This window comes from Malania oleifera, chromosome 11, assembly GCF_029873635.1.
Source record: "Malania oleifera isolate guangnan ecotype guangnan chromosome 11, ASM2987363v1, whole genome shotgun sequence".
Taxonomy (NCBI): domain Eukaryota; kingdom Viridiplantae; phylum Streptophyta; class Magnoliopsida; order Santalales; family Ximeniaceae; genus Malania; species Malania oleifera.
This window is the reverse complement of record NC_080427.1, coordinates 15,849,301-15,872,250: the sequence shown is the minus strand read 5'-3', so window position 1 is coordinate 15,872,250 and position 22,950 is coordinate 15,849,301. Positions and strand designations below refer to the sequence as shown.

General features: G+C 37.1%; 1 protein-coding gene across 5 annotated transcripts in view; it reads right to left on the bottom strand.

Moving 5' to 3' along the window:
• The window catches only part of LOC131168670 (uncharacterized), a 159,269-nt gene that overhangs the window by 65,178 nt on the left and 71,141 nt on the right, over window positions 1-22,950 (bottom strand). For 2 of the 5 annotated variants that reach the window (XM_058128285.1, XM_058128288.1), the window contains exons 2-4: window positions 9,897-9,972; window positions 9,088-9,177; window positions 8,939-9,004 (exon numbers count right to left, since the gene is read on the bottom strand). In XM_058128285.1, the coding sequence (XP_057984268.1) occupies window positions 8,939-9,004; window positions 9,088-9,177; window positions 9,897-9,972 (232 nt within the window). The remainder of the gene's footprint in view (window positions 1-8,938; window positions 9,005-9,087; window positions 9,178-9,896; window positions 9,973-22,950) is intronic. The other 3 variants (XM_058128287.1, XM_058128289.1, XM_058128286.1) reach the window with 2 other exon arrangements.

Below are 22,950 nucleotides of genomic sequence, written 5' to 3'. Positions count from 1 at the left end.
TTGGCCTAATAATGAACAGGCTTGGGGTTTTAGGCATGGCTTATGGAAGGCCCAATATCGAGAGGGTTTGAAAGACAATGACAAAAATTACGAAAGTCCCATGCTCTGAATGGGCCTAAAAATATGGTTAAATGTATTCAAAAGCATGAGCATATGTCTTCAAGGGATGGTTTCATCTAGGCCTGCAAAAATTAGGGGGTACAAGGGAAAGGAGTATAGGATTCAGGCTTTTTGAAGCAGGTCTTACACGATGATTATTAGAGATGCATGGGTGAAAATGTCGATGGCTGCCAAGGGACCTAAAATACAAAGAAAGGAATGGAGATGTTAGTGTCAGAAGGCAATGCGATCTTCTCGTTTTGAAGAGGAGAAGGATTACTCATCATCCTCTTAGGACTTTGAGGAGGAGCATTTGAGGAGGACTAAGAGTAAGGAGTTAGTAATAGAACATTTAAGAAGGACAAAGGGAGAAACAAATCAGATGGAGAAGCCCCAATCTTAAGGTGGGACTTTTGAAGTTGAGGAGGACGCTCGGACTAATGTGCTGCAAGTTTAAGGTTAGCAGCTTTAATACCTAACATTAGTTAGATCAGGAAAAAAGAAAAAAGAATATAGGGCACATATGAAAACCAGATCCTAGGAGGACTTAGCCAAAATCTGTTGAAATCAAATTGTTATGTGCTCAATTCTTTTGGAACATTCTATCATGCATGATTCCCTTCCACACTTGCAAACAAGGGACCATAGAAATGATCAACCAAAGACTCAATAGGTTAACAATGCCAATTCTAAAATAACTTCCCTATTTCTTGGTTACCTCAAATGAACTTTGAATTACCAATGTGCCATAGACGGATGGTAGCTGAGGGTAATTTTAGAAGAGTTGACCTTTTAGGAGATAACATGAATAACCAGGCCACTTAAGATCTCCTCGATGAGTTGGTCTTAGCTTGGTGAATACTAGTGGAGAATTGGTTAGGCATAGAAAAGGGGGTCTTGGGCAAAAGAAAAAGGCAAAATAAATAAATAAATAAATAATGAGCAGCCAGCTGGTTAGGCTTGCTCCTTATAAAGGAGACAGGTCCTTGGGAGTAAATACTCTGATGAATGAGGCTTCTCTTTTGGGACGTGCCAAGATTAGGGGGTGGTAAATTGGTAATAAGAGCAGATTGGTTATGGAGTAGGTAAATAAGGTTAGTCCTAATATCTTGTTTTTGCAGGAACCGAAGTAGGTAATAAAATTAGTCCTAATATCTTTTTTTTGCAAGAGTCTAAATAAAGAGAAGTTGATGCTTTCACGTTCAAAAGCATTTTGGGATTCTAGGTCTAGGGTTGGATGTCTTTCCTTTCTTCTGGTGCTTCTAGGGTCAAGTAGCAACTTGGAATCCCAAAGTAGCCATGCTTCCAGACTGTCTTGTCAAGTCATTTCCTCTCTCGGTTGTTAAAAATTGTGTCTTGAGTGGTGGTGGTTTACATGAAAGCCTTAAATTTCAAATTCAACTAGAATTTTGGGGCTAGAAAACAACATAAATTTCAATTTTGATGTCAACTTTGATTTTGTTTTTTAAAAAAATGGAAATTAGTGTTAAAGCATGGAATTCTTTAAAGCATGGCCTCTAGACCAGCCATGCTTTATGGATTAGAATGTAAAAAAACAACATAAATTTCAATTTTGAAGTCAACTTTGATTTTGATTTTTAAAAAATGAAAATCAGTGTTAAAGCATGGCCTCCAGACCAGCCATGCTTTATGGATCAAAATGTTAGGCAACTAAGAAACAATATATTCAAAAAGTAAGAATTGTCAAAATGTGAATGCTAAGGTGGAAGAGTGGTATAAAATTAAAGGATAAGTTAAGGAACAAATATATTCGCAATAAGTTATGCATAGCATTTGTAGAATATAATATAAGATAAGGGAGGGGTGGGCTTATATGGTTTGAGCGTTTGAAAGCAGGCTAAATAGTGCACCCAAAAGGAGGAGTGAGCTAGCTACTATTACTAGTATTAGAAGGGGTAGGAGTAGACCTAAGATAACATGGAATAAAATAGTGAGGAACGATTTAATAGCTCTTACGCTGTCCGAGGAAAATGCCTTCGATCATGTGAATAGGCAGAATAAGATTCATGTAGCCGATCCCACCTAGTGGGACTTAAGGCTTGTTGTCATTGTTGTAGTTGCTGCCGCTGCTGTTGTTAATTGTACTACTTTCTTCATTTAATATATTCCTCCATTTATCAATTAAAATTTTTCATTAAATCTTTTATGTCTTAACTAGTTCTATTTGCATAAGAACTAGTACTTAATTGATTTTTGAATTTTATTTATATTAATTGAAGACATTTAATTTCATTATCCTTTTATAACTACTGCACCTTAACCCACATACTTATCATTGATGTAATTTATATGCTATAGTTTACAGTTTATTTATGAATTTTTATTATTTAGTTTTTTAACAATTTCTCAAGTCTAATAAAAACTATCCATGTTTCACTTCTAACTTCTCTCATCTTATCAAATCAAAATTGACATTAAAATTTCCATCGAAATTTCTATGTGAAGCATCAAAGTTCTATTCAAAACCAAAATTTGAAAGCCTTGGTTGGGCTTGGTAAAGGCTTCAACCAATACAACCCAATCCTAGCTGAGTTTTAATAAAAAACCACCACATTATCGCATACGTTTGACATAATACAGTTACACATATACTTATTGTCGGCAGGCACTTCTTGCATGCTCCACATATGGTTTTAAATAATGGTACAATCCACATAACAGTAACGGTTGCAGTCTAATAGTCGTGGCCATCATAGACACTCTGCAACAGGTAATGGATTCTGCATCTATGAATTCATTTTAGCATTAGCAAACTTTATAAAAACGTATAGATTCACGTGCAGATTCCAGATTCCTATATACTAATGCTTTAAATGATTTTAGTAAACTTTAATCAATTTTAATATAACTGCTGAGATTTTGATTAAAATGAATGTCCTAACTTGAAGATAGGTATCCCCCTCTGTTTATAATACAAATTAAATACATTCTAATGACAATAATACCCTTACTAACTCTTACTAATTAACACACTAACACACTTAATAATAATACTAAAAGACATAAATAACTGCTAACACTCCCCCTCAAGCTGGAGCATAAATGCCATATGCTCCTAGCTTGCTACAGATAAATTTAACACGAGCACCCCCCCCCCTCCCCCAACGCTTTGGTAAACAAATCAACAAGCTGCATATCAGACTTCACATAAGCGGTAGTAATGAGCTTCTACACAAGTTTCTCTCAAACAAAGTGTCAATCAACTTCAATGTGTTTCGTCCGCTCATGAAAGACCGGGAGGGAGGCAATATGAAGAGCAGCTTGATTATCAAACATCAACTTCATAGGCTAAGAGTGTGAAATACCCAATTCTTCCAAAATGTTCTTCAACCAGACAAGTTCACAAGTAGTGTGAGCCATAGCTATATATTCTAATTCAGCACTTTACCTTATCACCACAATTTGTTTCTTACTTTTCCAAGAAACCAAATTACCACCAACCAATATACAATATTTAGTTGTGGATCTTCGGTTGGAAGGCAACTCAGCCCAATCTGCATCTGTATATCCATGGATATAAGTGTGAACCTAATCACAATATAAAATTCTCTCTCCCAGGTGCAACTTCAAGATATCTCAAGATGCAAATTATTGCGTCCCAATGACTTTTTATCAAAGAATATAAAAATTGACTCACCACTTTTCGCAAAAGATATATCTGGATAAGTGACTGTGAGAAAATTCAACATTCCAACAAATCTCTGATATTGTCCAGGATTAGGTAGAAAATCATCCATAACTGGCACTAACTTGCTATTAGGATCCATGGGTGTATCAACCGGTCTAGATCCCAACAATCCAGTTTCATTCAACAAATCAAGAACATACTTCCTATGTGACAAAATAGTTCCCATACGAGATCTAGATACTTCTATACCCAAGAAGCATTTCAACGGTCCCAAATCTTTGGTTTGAAACTTAGTCTGTAGAAAAAGTTTGAGACTCTAAATACCTTTATCATCATCAACTGTAAATGTAATAACAATATCATCCACATAAACAATAAGAAGGATCCTACCAAATGAAGTATGACAATGAAATACGAAATGATCCACTACATACCGTCAGAGACCAAACTCAAGTACTACAACACTAAAACAACCAAATCATGCTCTGAGAGACTGTTTTAAAACATATAGAGCCTTCTTGAGCCAACACACTAAGCCTAACTCCCCCTAAGCAACAAATCCAGGTGGTTGCTCCATATAAACCTCCTCCTCAAGGTCACCATGCAAGAAAGCATTATTCACATCTAACTTATGCAAAGGCCAGTGTCAAGTAGTAGCCAAGGAGATGAACAGACGTACTTATATAAGTTTGGCAACTTGAGAGAAAGTATCAGAATAATCTAGACCATACACCTGAGTATATCCCTTAACAACAAGACGGCCTTTAGATTAGCCACAGAACCATCGGGGTTGACTTTCACAATGTAACCCAACAACAACCAACCACAGACTTGTCAAGAGGAAGAGGTACCAAGTATCATTGTCATGTAAAGCATTCATCTCTTCAACCATAGCATTCCTTCACCCAAAGTGGGCTAAGGCTTCTGAAAAAAAATTTAGGAAGGGTAGTAGATGATAGAGCAATAACAAAAAAATAATAGGTGGATGATAAGTCATAACAAACATGGTTGGAAATAAGATATTGAGTACACGTGTGTTTACATTTCTGAACAGCAATGAGAGGATCAACATCATGGGGAATACGATCATCGAACGAGGAAACCAAATGTGTGGTAGTAGAAGCTAGAGGGACTCTCTTCCTTGGAGCCGCCGTCATGAATACACCTACAAATTAGGATATCAAGACGATGAGAAGGGCTCGAACTACATGGAGACTCAGATGGTTGGTTAGGCAAGGACAGAAAAGTAGAATATGGAAGATTAGGCAAAGGAAGAGGCTCATTGAGCTCAGAAGCATTTAGGTACTGGGTGTAATAAGTTGTAAACTCAAAGAAGGTAACATCAGCAAAAACAAAGAAGCGATGCAACACAGGACTATAACAACGATATCCCTTTTAAGTACATGAGTAACCCAGAACTACACATTTTATAGCATGAGGATCCAACTTATCTACCCCAAGGGTCAGTTGATGAACAAAGGACACACACCCAAATATACGAGTAGGGAGAGAGAATAAAGGTGAATTAGCAAAAAGAATGGAGTAAGGAATTTTACTAACAAGAATAAAGGATGGCATCCTATCAGATAACAAACAGTAAGTACAGCATTACTCCAAAACACTTTAGGTACATGCATTTCATAAAGTAAGGTGTGAGTGATTTCAAAAATATGTGTACTTTTAATTTTTTCCTCTCTGCAACCCCATTCTATTGAGGAGTGTGGGTGTCGGATGATTGGCAGACAATAATAAACTGAATCATATAAGTAGTCAATCGTGCACTAAATTACTCTTTAGCATTATCACTTCAAATTATTCGAACTGGCAAACCAAATTGAGTCTTTATTTTAGAAAAAAAGACACAAAATACATGAACTAACTCAAAACAATCTTTTATTAAATATAACCAAGTCATTCCTGAAAAATCATCCACAAAGGTTACAAAGTACCAAAAACCCAACTTGGACACAACTCCACTAGGACCCTAAACATCATATGGAACTAACATAAAGGGCTTACAGGCCATTTATTAACTCGGGAAGTGAAAGGGACACAATGGTGTTTTCCCAACAAACAAGACTCCCAATCAAGATTAGACACCGAACTCAAACTAGAAGAAACAAGACATTTTAACTTTTCCAATGAAGGATGACCAAAGCAACAATGAATTTGGAAAGGTGTGGCAGCAGCAGTGCAGGTGGTAAAAGGAGATAGTGGCTCAAAGTGATAGGGTCAACCAATTTCACGCCCTCCACCAATCGTCTTCAAATCATGTACAACCACATAATCAGGGAAGAATGTCATTGAACAATTCATGGATTTAGTAATCTTACTAATGGACATAAGGTTGAAAGGAAATTTAGGAATATACAAAACCAAAGGAAGAGAAATAGAAGAAGTGGGATTTACAGTCCCAATTCCCTTGACTACAGTGGTGGATCCATCAATAGGAGTAACACAAGGTAAATTTGCAGGATATTGAACAATGGAGAAGAAGCTAGGTATACCCGTGATATGATCAGTGGCAAGGGAGTCTATGACCCAAGGACTAGGACGAGAAGTACTAGATGACAGGCATACTGTGGGATTACCTGTTTGGCCAAGAGATGCAATGGAAAGAGAAGCTTGTTGTGATGCTTGATATTGCTGAAACTTGAAATACTCTTCCTCTAACATGGATACAACACGTTGCCCCCCACTCAGCCCTAAAGGTGAGGAGTCGGTTGTGGCTGCATTGGCTGCCCTCAAGGTATGAATTCGGTTGTAGCTACATTGGCAACAAATGAAGGTCTACTGAAGAGATCCAAACACTACTCAATAGTATGATTACTCCATCCACAATGAGTGCATTTGTGAGGAGTACCTCTACCTCATGCATCTCTACCACCATGATCACTCGAACCACCTCGATAACTTTTGCGGTTGTTTGATAGAGAACTAGAATCACCCTGTCTACCAAAGGTTGTCCTCTCAGAGCCAGATGCAAGAGCAAGAGAATGCGTGCTAAAGGAAGCACGAAGGACACAAGAATAAACATCATCAAATGATGGCAGCTCGGCCCTACTAAGTATCTGGAACAGGACTGCCTCAAACTCGGGTCTCGATATCGCTAGAACACGAAGGACTGTCATCTGCTCCCTCTGCTTCTACATCTCACGAATGTCGGCAGTTATAGGTTGCACGACATTAAGCTCCTCATGAATACACTTCATATCTCCAAAATAATCTGCAATACTCCTATCTCCTTGTTGTAACTAAAAGTAATCTTGGGATAAATCATATATACATGTAATGTTATTAGAGTATAGAAGGTTGACATAATCCCAAATCTCTTTGCACATATCTAGATGCATAGTATTGCATACACATCCGTGCAATCCTTGGGTCCATCGAATTCCTTAAGAGGGAAACAATCAAGGCATCTTCTCGAATCAACACTTCTTTTCTCTTCTCCTCAAAAGGATTAGATTGGAGCAAGTGGTCAGATTTTCCTAATCCTGCTAAATAAACCCGAACAGCTTTAGACCATCGAACATAGTTCTTTCCATCCAACTTTTGAGTCGTTATCTGTGGCAGCGAAGTAGGAAACAGATTTTTAGGATTCAGATACTCCATCTCAAAACTCAAAAACCAGCAACCACAACAATGTCAAACAAGAAGAACAAAAAAAACTAATCAAGACAACACAAACTATGTGAAGCGCCGACACAACCACGAACGAGGTGAACAAATCACTGACTGATATAACACTACCACAGCCTCACAACTGGACATACAAACACTGCCACTGCTTCAAGAACTCTCTCCCTCTATTTATAATATAAATTAAATACATTCCAATGACAATAATAACTTTACTAACTCTCACAGTAATTAACATACTAAGACACTTAATAATAATAATAATACTAAAAGACATAAATAACCTCTAACAATAACATATATTCCAAGTGTTGGATGTCATCATGGTTGACAGTTCCTATTGCCGAGAAGCATGCATTTGCTGCTTTTCACTACTTTTATTGATTATAAGTGAAGTTTAAACTATAAAATTCTTTAACATAGTAAATATAAAATGAAATTTTTGCACTTTTTTAGTCTTTAGTGAATTTTTTTCATCCAAAAAATAAAATATAAAATGTTCATATGTTAAACAAGAACAAAAATGCATATTGTATAGAACATATTTGTCTCCAAATTATGTGTAAAAAAAAGAAAATAAAATTTAAAGAACTAAGAATATGAACATGTGTAATTTAATAGGAGAAAAAGGTTAGATTTGTTTGAATGCTAATTATTAAAGAAAAAAATGCATACCGAATTCAAGAAAATAAAAACAAAAATAATTTTTTCTCCATGAAAACAAAACTAGTAAATAAAATACATCAAATTAAAATTGAGTTTCTAAGCTTCAATGAAGGGAAAAGAAAAGAAAATACAAAACAGAAAAGGACTCAAACCTCACAGCCAGTCTAACTTTGTAACGGCCCATAATGGCCTGTAGGCTGTAACAGCCTGTAATGACCATTACGGGTGTGAATTGGAGGACCTTCAAGATATCGCCCCCAAAATGGTTCAGAAGCCATCGACAACCAATTTTTATAAGAAAACTCTTTATTTTATGTTGTGTTTTCAAACAAATAATGCAATTTTTACCCTTATAACCCCTTCCTAATGATATAACATAAAACAAGCTGCCACACAATTAACAATTAGTCAATTACAATCAAGACAAAAGGCCCGAGCTCCAACCATTTTTAAGTTTTCAAACCTTATATTATGTTTAGTAATTTTCATTAAGCATATTGCTTTTAAGCACCTTCTCTTTTTTTTCTTACTCTTTGTTAATCATTTCAAAACCCTTCCAATAATATAACATTTTGTAAAATCTGCTCCAAGATATGTTCAATCACAAGACACTGCAAAAATGGTGATTATCCACCACAATCTATTGAACCACCAGAACAGAGCTTGTGTTGGTTAAGCTGCATACAACCTGTGAGATACCTAAGTGCCACTGTTGGCCTTCAGGCTTCAATCCAACTTAACTACCCAAGTTGCAGACATATTTTCTTACTCTACGAGGAGCTGAAACTAAGAACAGAATCACAAGCTATTTATGATTTTCCAAAATGGCTGATCTGTTTGCTACAAATATGATCAAAAGCTTTTCCTAGCATATTTTATTACCTTTCTCTCCAGAGAAGCACATTTAGCCTCCAGAGAAGCACATTTAGCCTCAAGGGATTTAATTTTCTGCAAACAAAAAGTACCATCATTCATAATAAGTTATATCAAGAGCTTTTTCTAACTATTATCTCTATGAGATTAAATATTACCTGCTGTGACTCTTCATCAACAACGATAATCCTTGATGCATAAAGTTTCCTAATATCCTTCAACATGCATTTCCTGTTGCATTGAGGGCACTAACATAAAAAAAGAATGTCAATACAGTGAAGAGAAAAACATGTCTACACCAACTTAAAAACAAGAGGGCAGTTTGATTCGCAACTGCCATCAGAATCAAATTCAGAACGCAATGGAACCAAAATCAAATTCAAAAATTCTGTCTCCTGTTTCGTTCAACAAGACATCAGAATTGGAATTATTTTGTTGTTGTTTGTTACGTACAGACACATAAAAATATATAGTTCAACAAGAAATCAGAATTGGAATTATTTTGTTGTTGTTTGTTACATACAGTCAAAAGAAAAAATACCCTTTGAACATACAATATAATAATATCGATGGTGTTTTTTTAATCTATAAGAATTTTATATTCTTTTTACTTTTATTAATAATATCTAATCATGTACACTTGTCTAGCTGTGGGTGTAGGTGTGTGTCTGTGTCTGTATTTGTCTGTCCATATGTGTGTGTGTTTGTGTATGTTTACATGTATATGTAAATATTTTTATGAATATGCTAGGTACCATTTGAGCTGCAAAATTGTAGTTTATATGTTATTTTGACTCCAGTAAAATGCGATTTTGAATCCAGAGTACACTGAATGAAAAGCAGGTCCTTTAGGCAATCCAATTCCGAAACGGAATTAAAATTGGAATAATTTTCCTGCAATCCAAAGTCAAGGGTGGGATCGTCCATTTCTATCACCAATTCAGACAAAATTCAACAACAAGAATACCTTTCCAGAACTTCTGCATTGTTCAAGCCATTTCTTGATGCAAGACATACCATATATGTGCCCACAAGGAAGGCAGCTGCAGAACACAAACAAACACATAATAATAAATAATAATGATAATATTTTTTATGATAACAAAAGAAATATATACGTTTTAGATAACACTATTAAAAAAAACATAATTACAATAAAATGAGGACAAGAAATCCACCCAAGAAAAAAGTGCAAATGAAACAAATTACATCAAAACTGTCCTCCAATCCCTTTAAATATTGAACAGCAAAAGACCCCCAAAAACCACAAAAGAATGAGGCCAAAAAAAAGCAAGAAAATAACTTTCTCCCACAGCAATCTTGGAGAAGTCTTTTGATATTTAAAAACACTAGCATTCCTTTCCAGCCAAAGCAACGACAAAATTGTGAGAGCAGCAGAGTCCCAAAATATCCTCTCTCTCTCTCTCTCTCTCCTCCCTGAAACCCCAAAAAATTTCACCTTCAAAAAATCCTGAATTGTAGTTGGAGCCATCCAAACCTCATCAAAGTTTTAAAACAAATTGTTCCACATGCATCCAACTACCTTAGAATGAATGAACAAATGACTAATAGCCTCATTAGACTCATTGCGCAACACACAAGTGTCTGAAATAAGGGCTTTGTAAGTCTCCTCTTTCTAGCATATCATTTGTGTTGATCTGGTTAAGAATTAAGTCCAAATGAAGGCCCAGATTTTACAAGCAATCTTTGCTTTCCAAACAGCTTCGTATAAGAGGAAAGAGCTAGGATTTGTGTATTTAATGAGACTGAAAAAGAAAGACTTCAAAGAGAAAGACCCTGAAGCATCCCCAATCCAAAGCCTTGTACTCCCCCCCCCCCCCCCCACCCCCCACAAGGAAAGTCTAAACAGATGCAGCACCAACAGCTCCAACAAAGACTCACCAACCCAAATGTCCTCCCATAATTGAATTTTATAGCAATACCTGCTTTAAAACATGTGAGAGGAAAGCAAAGACTAAAAACTTGTAAACAAACTTCCAAGCATGAGTGGCATTACGAATCTCTTGGGAATCCCATCTATTCTTCTGTATTTCCATATTTACTCTTTATTACTTTGTGCCACAGGGAATAAGATTCTAAAGGAGACCGCCATAACCATTTCCCTATTAAGGATATGTTCTCAGAAACCACATCACCAAGGCCCAAACCCCCCTCTGACTTAGTCATCTTAACAACCGCTCAACTAATTAAATGGTCTCTCTTATTCTCACCAATACCCGACCACAGGAAATCTCTCATAATCTTCTCCAACTTCCTAGCCACCATAGAGAGAATTTTGAAAACGGACAGAAAATAAATAGGAATATTAACTAAGGAAGCAATAATGAGAGTGCTTCTACCCCTAGCAAAAGACAAGCCCTCTTCCACCCCACTAATCTTTTCCCCATTCTCTCAATCACCGAGTCCCAAAAAACATCAGATTAAGGATTACCCCCTAAAGGAAGACCAAGACAAAGGCCAAGCCAAAGAGACAATTTGCTAAAGATCTAAAAATCTCAAGCTCCATAATACTCAAGTTAATCCCAACTAGACCACTCTTAGACAAATTTATCTTCAGCCCCGAGATTTTCTCAAAGATTCTAAGCAAAGTAAGAACCTTCTGAAATTTTATAGCATCATTCTCAACGAACAAGATAGTATTGTCCTCAAATTGAAGATGAGACACCTTCATCCCCTCCCCACCTATAGACAAGCCACTAATAATCTCCAAGTCATGGGAAAAAGAAATCATCCTACTAAGAACCTTCGCAACCAGAGTAAACAAGAAAGGGGATAAAGGGTCTCTTTGCCTTAACCCTCTTTAACACCAAACGAATCCCTGGACTGTCCATTAACAATCACTAACATATTAGTAGACCTACAACACCCTCTTATCCACTTGCGCAAGAGATTCCTCAAACATTTTTTCAATATAACCTTTTGCAAAAAACCCCAATTGACCATTTCATATGCCTTCTCAAAATCCAATTTAAAAACCACTCCTTTTTTTACCTATCCTCCTTGCATCCACTACCACCTAATTTGCTACCAAAACACTGCATCTAAGATTTGCCTGTTTTTAACAAAATCAGATTGGGCCAAAGACACTGTATCCCCCAACATCTCTCTTAAACGCCTCAAAAGAACCTTAAAAGGCACCTTATAAACATCAGTATCCAAACTACAGGCCTAAAATCCTTCACACTTCTAGACCTATTCTTTTTCGAGATGTGAGTAATGAAAGTAGAGTTGATACTCTTACAAATCACTCTTCTCCTATGAAACTCCTCAAAAAAATTCATAATGTTTCACCACTTCCCAAGTATCCTTAAAGAGATCCATTGTAAATCCATCAAGACCTGGTGCTTTATCTCTATCCATATCAAACACTGCCCTTCTAACTTCCTTCAAATCAGAAGATCTCTCTAACCACTTAGTTTCTTCATCGCCAATTGGACTCCAATCTAACCCATCCACCATTGACCTACTCATGCACTAGTCATTATACAAACCTTCAAAAACATTAATGATACTGTCCCTAATTTGCTTATTATCTCTCACCACCCTCCCCAGCCTCTACCTCTAACTCCTTATGAAGACTAGTCCTCCTCCTCCCACTGGCCATCCTATGGAAAGCCTAGAATTACAATCCTTGTCTCTAACCCAATATGCCTCAACTTTTGCCGCCACTTTTCTCTTTTTATACTTCTTTTGTCTTAACAATGATCTTGAGAACAGTGAAATTACAAGACAAAATAACCACACACACAAAAAAAAAAAAAAAAACCAACAAAAAAATTAATAAATAAATTAGAAAAGGAATGAAAGAAAGAAAGAAAGAAAAGAAAGAAGTCTAACAAACCCTAACTAAGAAAACCCACTTTAAACCATTTCTTATATTTTCTTTACTTTTACCACCATCCAAACTAACCTAAGTCCCTCAAGTCACAAGCCAAAGGCAATCCCATTTTATCCCTTAGTTGTTGAGCTTTGATATCCTTGACGGTAACCTCCTCCATAGGCATGGGTAGAATTCCATACCTACATGATTACTCATTGGCAGCTCTACACCCAAACCATCCTAAAAAATACATAACCCCACGCCCCCACCCCCTGAAAGCACTCAATGAAACAGGCACGAGAAATATCCCCAAGTCACTCAAAAGAATCATAAACAAATCCAAAATGGTCAAAACCTCATCCATCAATAAACCACCATTAGAAACAAAATGATGTGGGATGGGATTGGATTATTGGATGGACCAAATTGAGCCAATTTAGAGAACAATTTGAAAGAATAGGGAACAGGATTGTTGGGTCCCAGACTCCCAAACCAAAGTATGTTTAGTTTATTTGTAATAGGATTATGTATTTGGGAGTTTCTTTGTAGTAGATATGCCTTGTCATTTGTAATTTCTTGTAATCTAGGTTTTCCTATAAATAGGTGTGAAAGCCCTCTGTAAAAGCTAGTTTCTAATAAATTGGATTTGAGAGGTGAACAAGTGTTCTTCCTCCAAATTTGATCCCTCTATTCCTACTCTCTTCTTCCTTCTTTGTCCTTCATTCTTTTTCTTCCCCTCCTCTCTCCTGTGTTTCTCTCTCTATTTTCGGCCGGCGATACCCACATTATAGTTCCACTCATCACCTTTGCTGCTGCCGCTGCTACTGCTACTGCTGTATGACAAAGCCACTATCATATTTACATTTTCTGCATTATCACCCCATTCCTTCTCCTCCTCAACACAATTTCCTTAATTGTGCTTCCATCTAGGCATATCTTAGAACAACTCTGAGACTAATATAAAAATTCTCATTTGTAAAAATTCCCATTTGTATCTCTTTTTAAGAGCTTACTCACCCACATATCACAATGAATTTTATTATTAACAAGAGAGGTTTTCTTACCTAGCCCCTCTCCTACCTTGCTTTCCAACCACATAATACCTTGATATTATCAACCTTGTTGAATTAGCATGCCTTTCCAAGTTCCAACCTTTATTTCCATATTACTTTCTCCTTATCTATGCGCCATTTATGAATGCAAATCATAGCAAACCCGATCCAAATCATGAACCCCAACATACTAAAGCTCGTCCTCCATCAAGGAGCTTCTGCAACTATCCTTCAAAAAAATCATTTTGGACACATCATTAGAAGAAGAATTAATAAACCCAGTTGACCCACTACCCCCTCAACACCCTTTTGCTTCTCCTCCCCCTTTGTAGCACAAGACCATAGTCCAATAATAGTCCTCTTTTTCTGTTAATGAAGCCTCTCCAAAAGTGAAGTTTTGCATCGACTACACCAATCCTTGTGTGTATTCTTTTATCTAGCAATATAACTATTCAAACTTTGTAAGTCTCACCACTACTCAAACCCCCATATGGACATCCTTGGCCCTTACTTAAAATCCTCTGCCTAGAACCATGGGCCATCGCATAAGCATCATGGTCTAGAACAAAGTCACTTGTGTGATGAGCATGTTCATTAATATGAACCAACTAGGAATTCTTTAGGAAATTCTTTCCTATCCGATAGTTGGCCAAGGTCCAAAACAATCATCAAGCACACAAAAGGAAATTCCTAAAGCTCACACAAAATTCTTTCATAAAACGTCCCAACTATCCCTTCAACCCACTAGGAACAAACACCAAGAACATATTTAATGCCAATTTACACAACATTAGGCAATTTCCTCCAACAAATTAAAGGTCCTTACTCACTATATCATTCCAAGTTATTTTACATCAACTCCTAGCCCTTCTACTTCGACTAACAATAGCTAGACCACTCCTCATTGATGCATTATTTGCCCTATGTTGTAGGTACCCAAAGGCCCAAACCATCTCAAACACCTCTCCCTTATCTTATGCATAGGTGTTATGCCTAACTTACCATAAATATGTTCATTCCTTAATTTATCTAGTTGAAACTATTACTTAATTCAAAGCATGTTATATATGTGCCCATAAAGAGAGGGCGGGGGGCAATTATAGTTAAGAAGAATAGCATTCTTCATTAGCTTGATATGTTGGATAAGAAGGAAGAACATGAGGGTTTTGTGGAGTGTGATAAGTATAAGGGGGTGTCTCATTGAAAGACAAGCATAAGGAGGTAATCTTTAGGGAAATGAAGAGTTGGAGACCAAAAAAAAAAAACTTAAATTTAATGGGTTTGGGATGGTGATTGTAATTCTAATCTCTTCCATAGGTTGGCTAATGGAAAAAAGAGAAAGTTTGCTTCGTTGGGATTTATATTTTTTTAGAAATCTTAATAAGAGAGAGGTTGATGATCTGACCATTTTGTTGACAATGTTGTAATCTTTTGTCCCTCAAATAAGGAATGGTTTAAAGTTTTCGATCAGGGATTCTTTTAGTTCATTGCCAATGAAATCTTTTCTCTCTTAATTGATGGAAACCTCAAACCTAAAGGCTTCTATGTGAACTTTGGCCTTAGTAGGCTTGATACTAATGATTTGTTGCAAGTAAGTAGGCCTTGTAAGGCTATCAGTCTAGATATTTGTATTAAGTTTTTAGAGTCAAGTGAATTCGTGACCAATTGTTTCTCCATTGTAAGGTGGCTAAGCAATATTAGGCCTATATATTTTTAGTTTTTTTATGATGCATCGGTGCTATCGCTATTGATGTTTCTAGTTGTGTAGTATGGTATAAAAATTTTCAAAGGAGTAAGAGAGGGATAGTCTTATAAAGGTGCATGTTTTTTCCCTTTTTTTGCCTTTGTGGGTCAAAAGGAATACAAGGATATTTAATGGCAAAACAACTCCCTCACATTTTTTATGCAATACAGTGTCATAGGGCCGCCTACATCTTGGATTACTTGTTAAGCAATTTCAAATCATTTCGACTCCAACTCATCTTCCTACATTTGTTAGGCCGGTTTCATAATATTTTCCCATGATCTCCGATTCGTCAAGTGTCAGGTAGGGTCTCATTCCATGTCATTAGGAAAATGTGTGGGTTTCTCATCCATCTCTTTTTTCCTTTGTTGAGAAAGCTAAGGGTAATTATCAATGTGAGGGGTGATGGCTTCAAATTTATGAAGAGTTGAAAGTTTTAAAAAGGTAACTTTGAAAAGGTTGACTAGGGAAATCTTTGGGGATATGTTGATTAGGAGACTATGCTAAAAAGGATAGAGGACATTAATCATTTGGAAGAATTGATTAATATTTCAAGCGATTTAGCTCATAAGATAGTGTCACTTAGGAATGATTTTAAGGTTTTGGAATTGGAGGAGATGAGTTGGAGACAACAAGTTTGGCTTAAATAAGCCCAAGAAGAGGGTAATAAGATTAATTTTTTCACACAATCGCCGATGGCAGACATAGGAGGATTGTGATTAAAGAACTAGAATTTGATAAAGGTGAGGTTGTTAGGAATCAAAATGTTATTGTCGGTAAGTTAATGTGTGTTTTCCCCCATCTATCTTCTTCTTCTCCATCTCTCCTCTCTCTCCTTCTCACCCTTCTTGATTTTGCATTAGTGTCCTACCCTATATACCCTTGAATCTAGACATAATTTTAAAACCAACAAGCTTTTATTTGGAAATATGAAGTTCCCTCCAAAGTTAATTTGTTTCTCTAGAATATTATTGTGAAATAGAATCTATAAAAGAAATGGCTTCAATAACTAGATCTATATAAGCCCAACTCACAAAGCACAAATACACCTTTCTAGTTCCCATTTCCATTAGTGTATTTCTCACAAAGCTCAACCCCCAAATCCATTTTTTGTAATATATCTAATATTAGTTTCCTCACCAAGCTACAATCACATGGAAAATAATCTAATGTCAAGAGTTCTGAAAACAATTTTTAAATTCCACATGTCATAAAAGATTAGTGCACATGAAACGAAAATATTCTTGCATGAAAATAAAAACAGTACGTTGCACAAGGGGGAAATTGGCTAAAGAGAGGGGGAGGCCGAAAAAGGGAACAAAACAAAGAAATTGAATAAGGAGATAAAACATGCAAGTGTGATGGAGATAGAGGATGAAAACAAAGAGGACACACAAGGGATAGGTAACCATGGGATAAAAGGGAAAGGTAAAAAAGGCCAAGAGATAAAGGAGGGGAAGGAGAAGGTAGAAGATGAGAAACAAGGAAGAAAGTAGCAAATTCGCATGAAAGTAAGAAGAAAGAAAAGAAAAAGGGCAGCCCGGTGCACAAAGCTCCCGCGTATGCGGGGTGCGGGGAAGGGCGGACTACAATGGGTCTATAGTATGCAGCCTTACCTTGCATTTTTGCAGGAGGCAAAAATGGTTGCAAGCGGTAAGAAGAAGAAAGAAAAGGAAAAAAACACAGGCGGACACAATGGTTGAAAGCAAGGTAGAATAGAAATGCAGGTGTCCAATCAAAATATTCCTTTGGCTCTTTTGATGTTCTTGATAGCCTTTGGCTCTTACACTTTGACAAGTAACATATGGTTAGGACTTTGGTTCTTAACGTGTCCTCCTATTCAAGATCTTTTGGTTCTAAAAATTATCAAATATATACAAATTGGATTTTATCCTACTTTATTAAATCTTTGGCCTTTGAATCAACTAAAATGCAGGTAATTGGACATAATCTTGAACCAAATTAAAGCAGCAAATTTACTCCAAAAAAAATGAAGTGTTTTTTGGGTAAAATAAGAAGTTCATTAGTGAAGAAAGCAAAGATACAAAACTAGAGGACAAGACATCCTCCATCTTAATTATAAAAGGGAAGCTTCAATCCATTTGCAAATCAATCAATGAAACTCACCAAAACATCCCAAAAAGCGAACACCTAGATGGAAACAAGAAAGACAACTTCCATCCATAGAAAATAGGAAAAAGTTACTTAGGAGAGTCAGGCCTATGTCATTTGACCAAAGAAATTAGGAGCATCTAGTCACCCACCTTCTATCGTTTCTGATGTCAACCCTCTTGAATGATACCAAGAGGGCTTCCGGTCATTCTTTCTTATGGAGTTCAGGACCGAGTCTCGTAGACCGATTTAGTGTAGTGCGCACTTCAATCGCTTGAATGGGCTTTCAAGCTCATAAAAACATCGATAAATGGGCTCATTTCCATCTCACCTCCCACCCCGCCCCCTATGTGAAAAAAACACCCAAGAATTCCTCCCATACAAAAGGCCAAGGAGCATTCAAGGTGCAATGCCCAAATATTTTCTCTTTCTTCCTTCCACCAAATCCCAAAAATTTCACTAGCATAGTCATACACTGCCTACTCAAAGCTGCCAAGTCTCCTGGCAATGATGAAAAATGACCAGCTCATACCAATAATAACTCCACAACTCCGGTGAAAGCAACATGCGACATCGCTATTAAAGACACAATGGCCGAAAAAGAAACAAAAAAAAGAAAACAAAACAATTAAAATGAAGGGACATCAAATTCTCTTCTTTCATCTTGTTCAACAATACGATCCCGAATGTTAATCTTCATAGTAAAGTAGCGGTATGTGTCACGGGCCGAATATTTCACACCTTTGTGAATGGACCATGCAGCGCTAGCTAAAGCCCTCTTGCTTAACTAGTCACCTTATCGTTTACCACAATGCATCCACAAAACACTTTCATTGTCATTCAAGCAAATATAATCAAAAGTAGGAAGAAATTTATGAAAGCAATGGCACTTAAGCAGTAAGCATTGAAGCAACGTATTTAATTAACACCTTCATTAACATTGTGTGTCTAGCGAGGGAGGCAAGTAGGCTAAACACGTTGACAATAGCTAGTGAGTTTTACAAGTTGATGAACACTCACCCTCCCCTAAAGAGCTTTTTATGCTATTCTCACTATAGCACTAGGAAACATCAAAATGACCGAGGAGATACTGTTTTTTTTTAGCATAGGGGGAAACTATTTCTAAAAAATAACCCTACACTAGTATTTACATGATGGAAACCCATCCCAAACGCACGAGACAAACAATCACTAATTTCTTGAACAAACTCGGCTCGTGACGATCCCCACTTAAGCGACCGACGTCCTTATAGACTTTGACGCTAGGAACACTTCAACTTTGTCCATGAACGGTTGCATATCTTCCACAGAAACCCAATTGATTTCCTCATCGCCAAGGCCTCTCCACTTCACTAAGAATTCCCGTCGCTTCTTCCTTGAGGATGTGAACTCTCTGTCTACAAGGATGTCTTCAACTTCTCAAATGTCGGGTTGCACTGTCTTCAATTCTACTCTGGTTGACTAACTTCTGCATGGAACTTCTGTATCAGCGCTGAATGGCTTGAGGCAACTGATGTTAAACACCGGATGCACTTTTATCTAAGTCGTAGGGTCAATTCTGTAAAAGGCCTTCTCGACTTTGGCCAAGATGGGGACTGGTCCTTCATACTTACAAAGTAGTCTCTTATCTCGTCCTCGTAGTGACCATAGTAGTTAAAAGCGCGCCTGAGACGCACCTAGGCGCAAGGCACAGTGAGGCGATGAGTCTGCCGCCTCATATCAAGTGGGGTGAGGCGACCTGCAAGAGGCGACCCCAGGCGAGACGAGGCGCAGTGAAGCTTGAGGCGCAGTGAGGCGCGCCTTGTGTATTTTTAAGCCATTTCAAGGAGAGAAATAGCCCAAGCCAGACTCGTATCCCTCATTCGACTCAAACGAACAGAGCCCTAGCCCCTTTCGACCCTTCGAAGCCCTTCATGAGTTCGTTTGCGAGCCTTTGAACCAGCCGGAAGCCTTTGCGACTTCGTCTTCGAGCTTCGACCAGGATCGTGAGTTCATCTTCGACATTTTGAAGAAGCACGACCTGCGCAACTTCATTTCGAACCAGCCGGAGCCCTCGCGAGTTCGTCTGCCTGCCTTCGAAGCAGTTGTGAGTTCGTCTGACTGCCTTTGAGCACGACGTGAGTTCGTCACGTCGCCTTCAACATTTTGAACCAGCTGGAGATCGTCTTTAAGCCTTCGAACCTTTGTAAGTCTTTCTTCCTGCTGCTGCTGCTTGCGTCCTGCTGCCTGCTGCTTCTCTTCTTCTTCTTCTTCTTCCTGCTGCATGCTTGCTGCCTGCTCTTTTTCTTCTTCTTCTTCTTCTTCTTCTTTATATGTAAGCTTTCTGTTTTTTAATTTATAATATTTAGTTTAATTAATGTAAGCTTATAAATTATAACTAATAACATAATATTTATTTTTTTAACAGAAATTTAGCTACTGTTTTTTAATTTATAATATTAAGTTTAATTAATGTAAGCTTACAAATTATAACTAATACATAATATTTATTTTTTTTACAGAAATTCAGCTACTATTTTTTAATTTATAATATTTAGTTTAATTAATGTAAGTTTATAAATTATAACTAATACATAATATTTATTCTTTTTATTGAAATTTAGCTACTGTTTTTTAATTTGTTTGGAAATGCATTATGTAAGTCTTAAATTTTAAATATATGATGCATTGTTTTTTCAGTTAGGATACGGGATACCAAGTCTAAAATCTTAAATGGATTCTAGTTCTGGATGTGAGGCCTTGGCAAAGAAAGATCCCGCATGGAAGTATGCACATTTGGAGGATCAAAACAATAGAAATAATTTGACTTGCAATTTTTGTGCTAAAGTCACAAGGGGAGGAATATTTCGGGCAAAACAACACATTGTCAGAGGATTTCGAAACGTGAAAGAATGCTCTAAGTGCCCTGCTCATGTACGTGAGGAGATTAAAGAGTATATGTTGAAGAAAGATATGGAAAAGGAGGAAAATGAGTTATTGCCCGACTTTGATGATATAGATAATTACGGTGAAGATGAAGAAGATGAAGTTCAAGAAATTGACATTCGTGGCAAGAGAGTGCTTACTAGTGATGGAAGTAAAAGATCATACCAATCCAACTTGAAGAAACCAAAACAAAAGGGACCTATAGACTTGTTTTTTACTCCCGATCCAAAGAAAGCGGTTCAAGTTAGGAAAGAAGGGAAGATGAAGCAAACATCAATAAATGAAGCGTGCAAGAAAGAATTAAGAAAAAAGGCAATGGGAGATTTTGCTAGGTGGATGTATGATGCTGGGATACCATTTAATGTTGTACGTTTGACCAGCTTTGCAGTGGCACTTGAATCAATTGGACAATATGGTCCTAGAATAAAACCACTTAGCTATCATGAAGTAAGAGTTCCTTACCTAAAGGATGAAGTTAGTCGAATGAAAGAGTTGTTGAAGGTCCATAAGGAGGAATGGACAAAATATGGCTGCTCAATTATGTCTAATGGTTGGAGAGATTCAGTTGCTAATAAGGACATAATCAACTTTTTAGTGAACTCTCCAAGGGGATCAGTATTCATCAAGTCTATTGATGCTTCTAATATTGTCAAGAATGCAGATAGAATGTATAGATTACTTGATGGGATGGTCGAGGAAATTGGAGAATCAAATGTGATTCAAGTGGTAAATGACAATGCGTCAAACTATGTTGCAGCAGGTAAGAACTTATTTTTAGAACTACTGGTAAGAACTTATTTTTAGAACTACTTTCTATAGTGTATATATTGTTTATTTTAATATTTTAATGGCTTCATTCCTTGATTTTTCAACAGGGAGATTGTTGGAAGCAAAGAGGCCACATTTATATTGGACACCGTGTGCTGCTTATTGCATAGATTTAATTTTAGAGGATACTGGGAAGATGCCTTCAATTCATGCAACTTTGAAAAGGGCAATTTTTTTGAATGGCTATATCTATAATCGTGTTGGCGTTGTCAACTTGATGAGACAGTTCACTGGAGGAAAGGAGTTACTAAGACCTGCAGTTACAAGATTTGCAACTGCCTTCATCACCCTTTGTTCAATCCATCTTCAAAAGAACAACTTGAGGAAGATGTTTACTTCTGAAGATTGGAATACTACTAAAAGGGCAAAGGAGGCGGCTGGCAAAAGAGCAGCTACTATTGTTTTGATGCCTACTTTTTGGACTACCATCGTCTATGCTCTTAAGTTAACAGGTCCACTTGTTCGTGTACTCCGTTTGGTTGATGGGGAAAAGAAGCCTGCAATGGGATACATTTATGAAGCAATGGATAGGGCTAAGGAAGCCATAGCTAAGGCTTTTGGTGAGAGAGAGGATAAATTCAAGGAGGCATTTGAAATTATTGATACGAGGTGGGGATGCAAACTCCATCAACCGTTGCATGCAGCTGCACACTACTTGAATCCAGAATTTTTCTATTCAAACCCCAACATTTTGCAAGATGAGAAATTATGACGGGTTTGTACAAATGTATTGGAAGGTTACTGCCAACTATTGAAATGCAAGATAAAGTTTCAAATGAGTTGGAAAAATACAATGCCGCTAGTGGCGTCTTTGGAATTAGTTTGGCAGTGAGACAACGGAAGACAAAAGCACCAGGTAAAGTGGCATTTGTACTCCCTCTTTATTTTTGAAAATTATTTTTGCTATTTACCTAGTAGGTATTCATTTAAAATTTATTTTATAACAGCGCAATGGCGGATGGCATATGGATCAACAACTCCAAACTTGCAAAAGTTTGCTGTGAAAATTCTTAGCCTCACGTGTAGTGCTACCGGCTGCGAAAGAAATTGGAGCATATTCCAACATGTAAGTCATTAGTATATCATGGATTAATTATTAAAGAACAAGAATTACCAATCTACTGCTTTTTAGAATCATTATTAACCATATTACTTTAAACTTTTTGCAGCTTCATAGCAAAAGGAGAAATAGGCTATCCCAGCAAAGCTTGAATGATTTGGTATTTGTGAAATATAATCGAACTCTGAGGCGTCGATACAACAAACGTGACACCATTGATCCCATCCTCCTAAAGGACATTGATGATAGTAATGAGTGGTTGATTGGTAGGATGGATGGTGATTCTAATGAGGATGATGAACTTGTGTTTGAAGATGATAATTTGACTTGGGATTCTATTGCTAGAGCTGCTGGACTAAATAACCCCCCGCATCACACTAGATCAAGAATAAGCACAAATATGCCATCATCATCTAAAGGAAGAGGAAGGGCTTCATCTAGTAGTGCAACCAGTGCTAG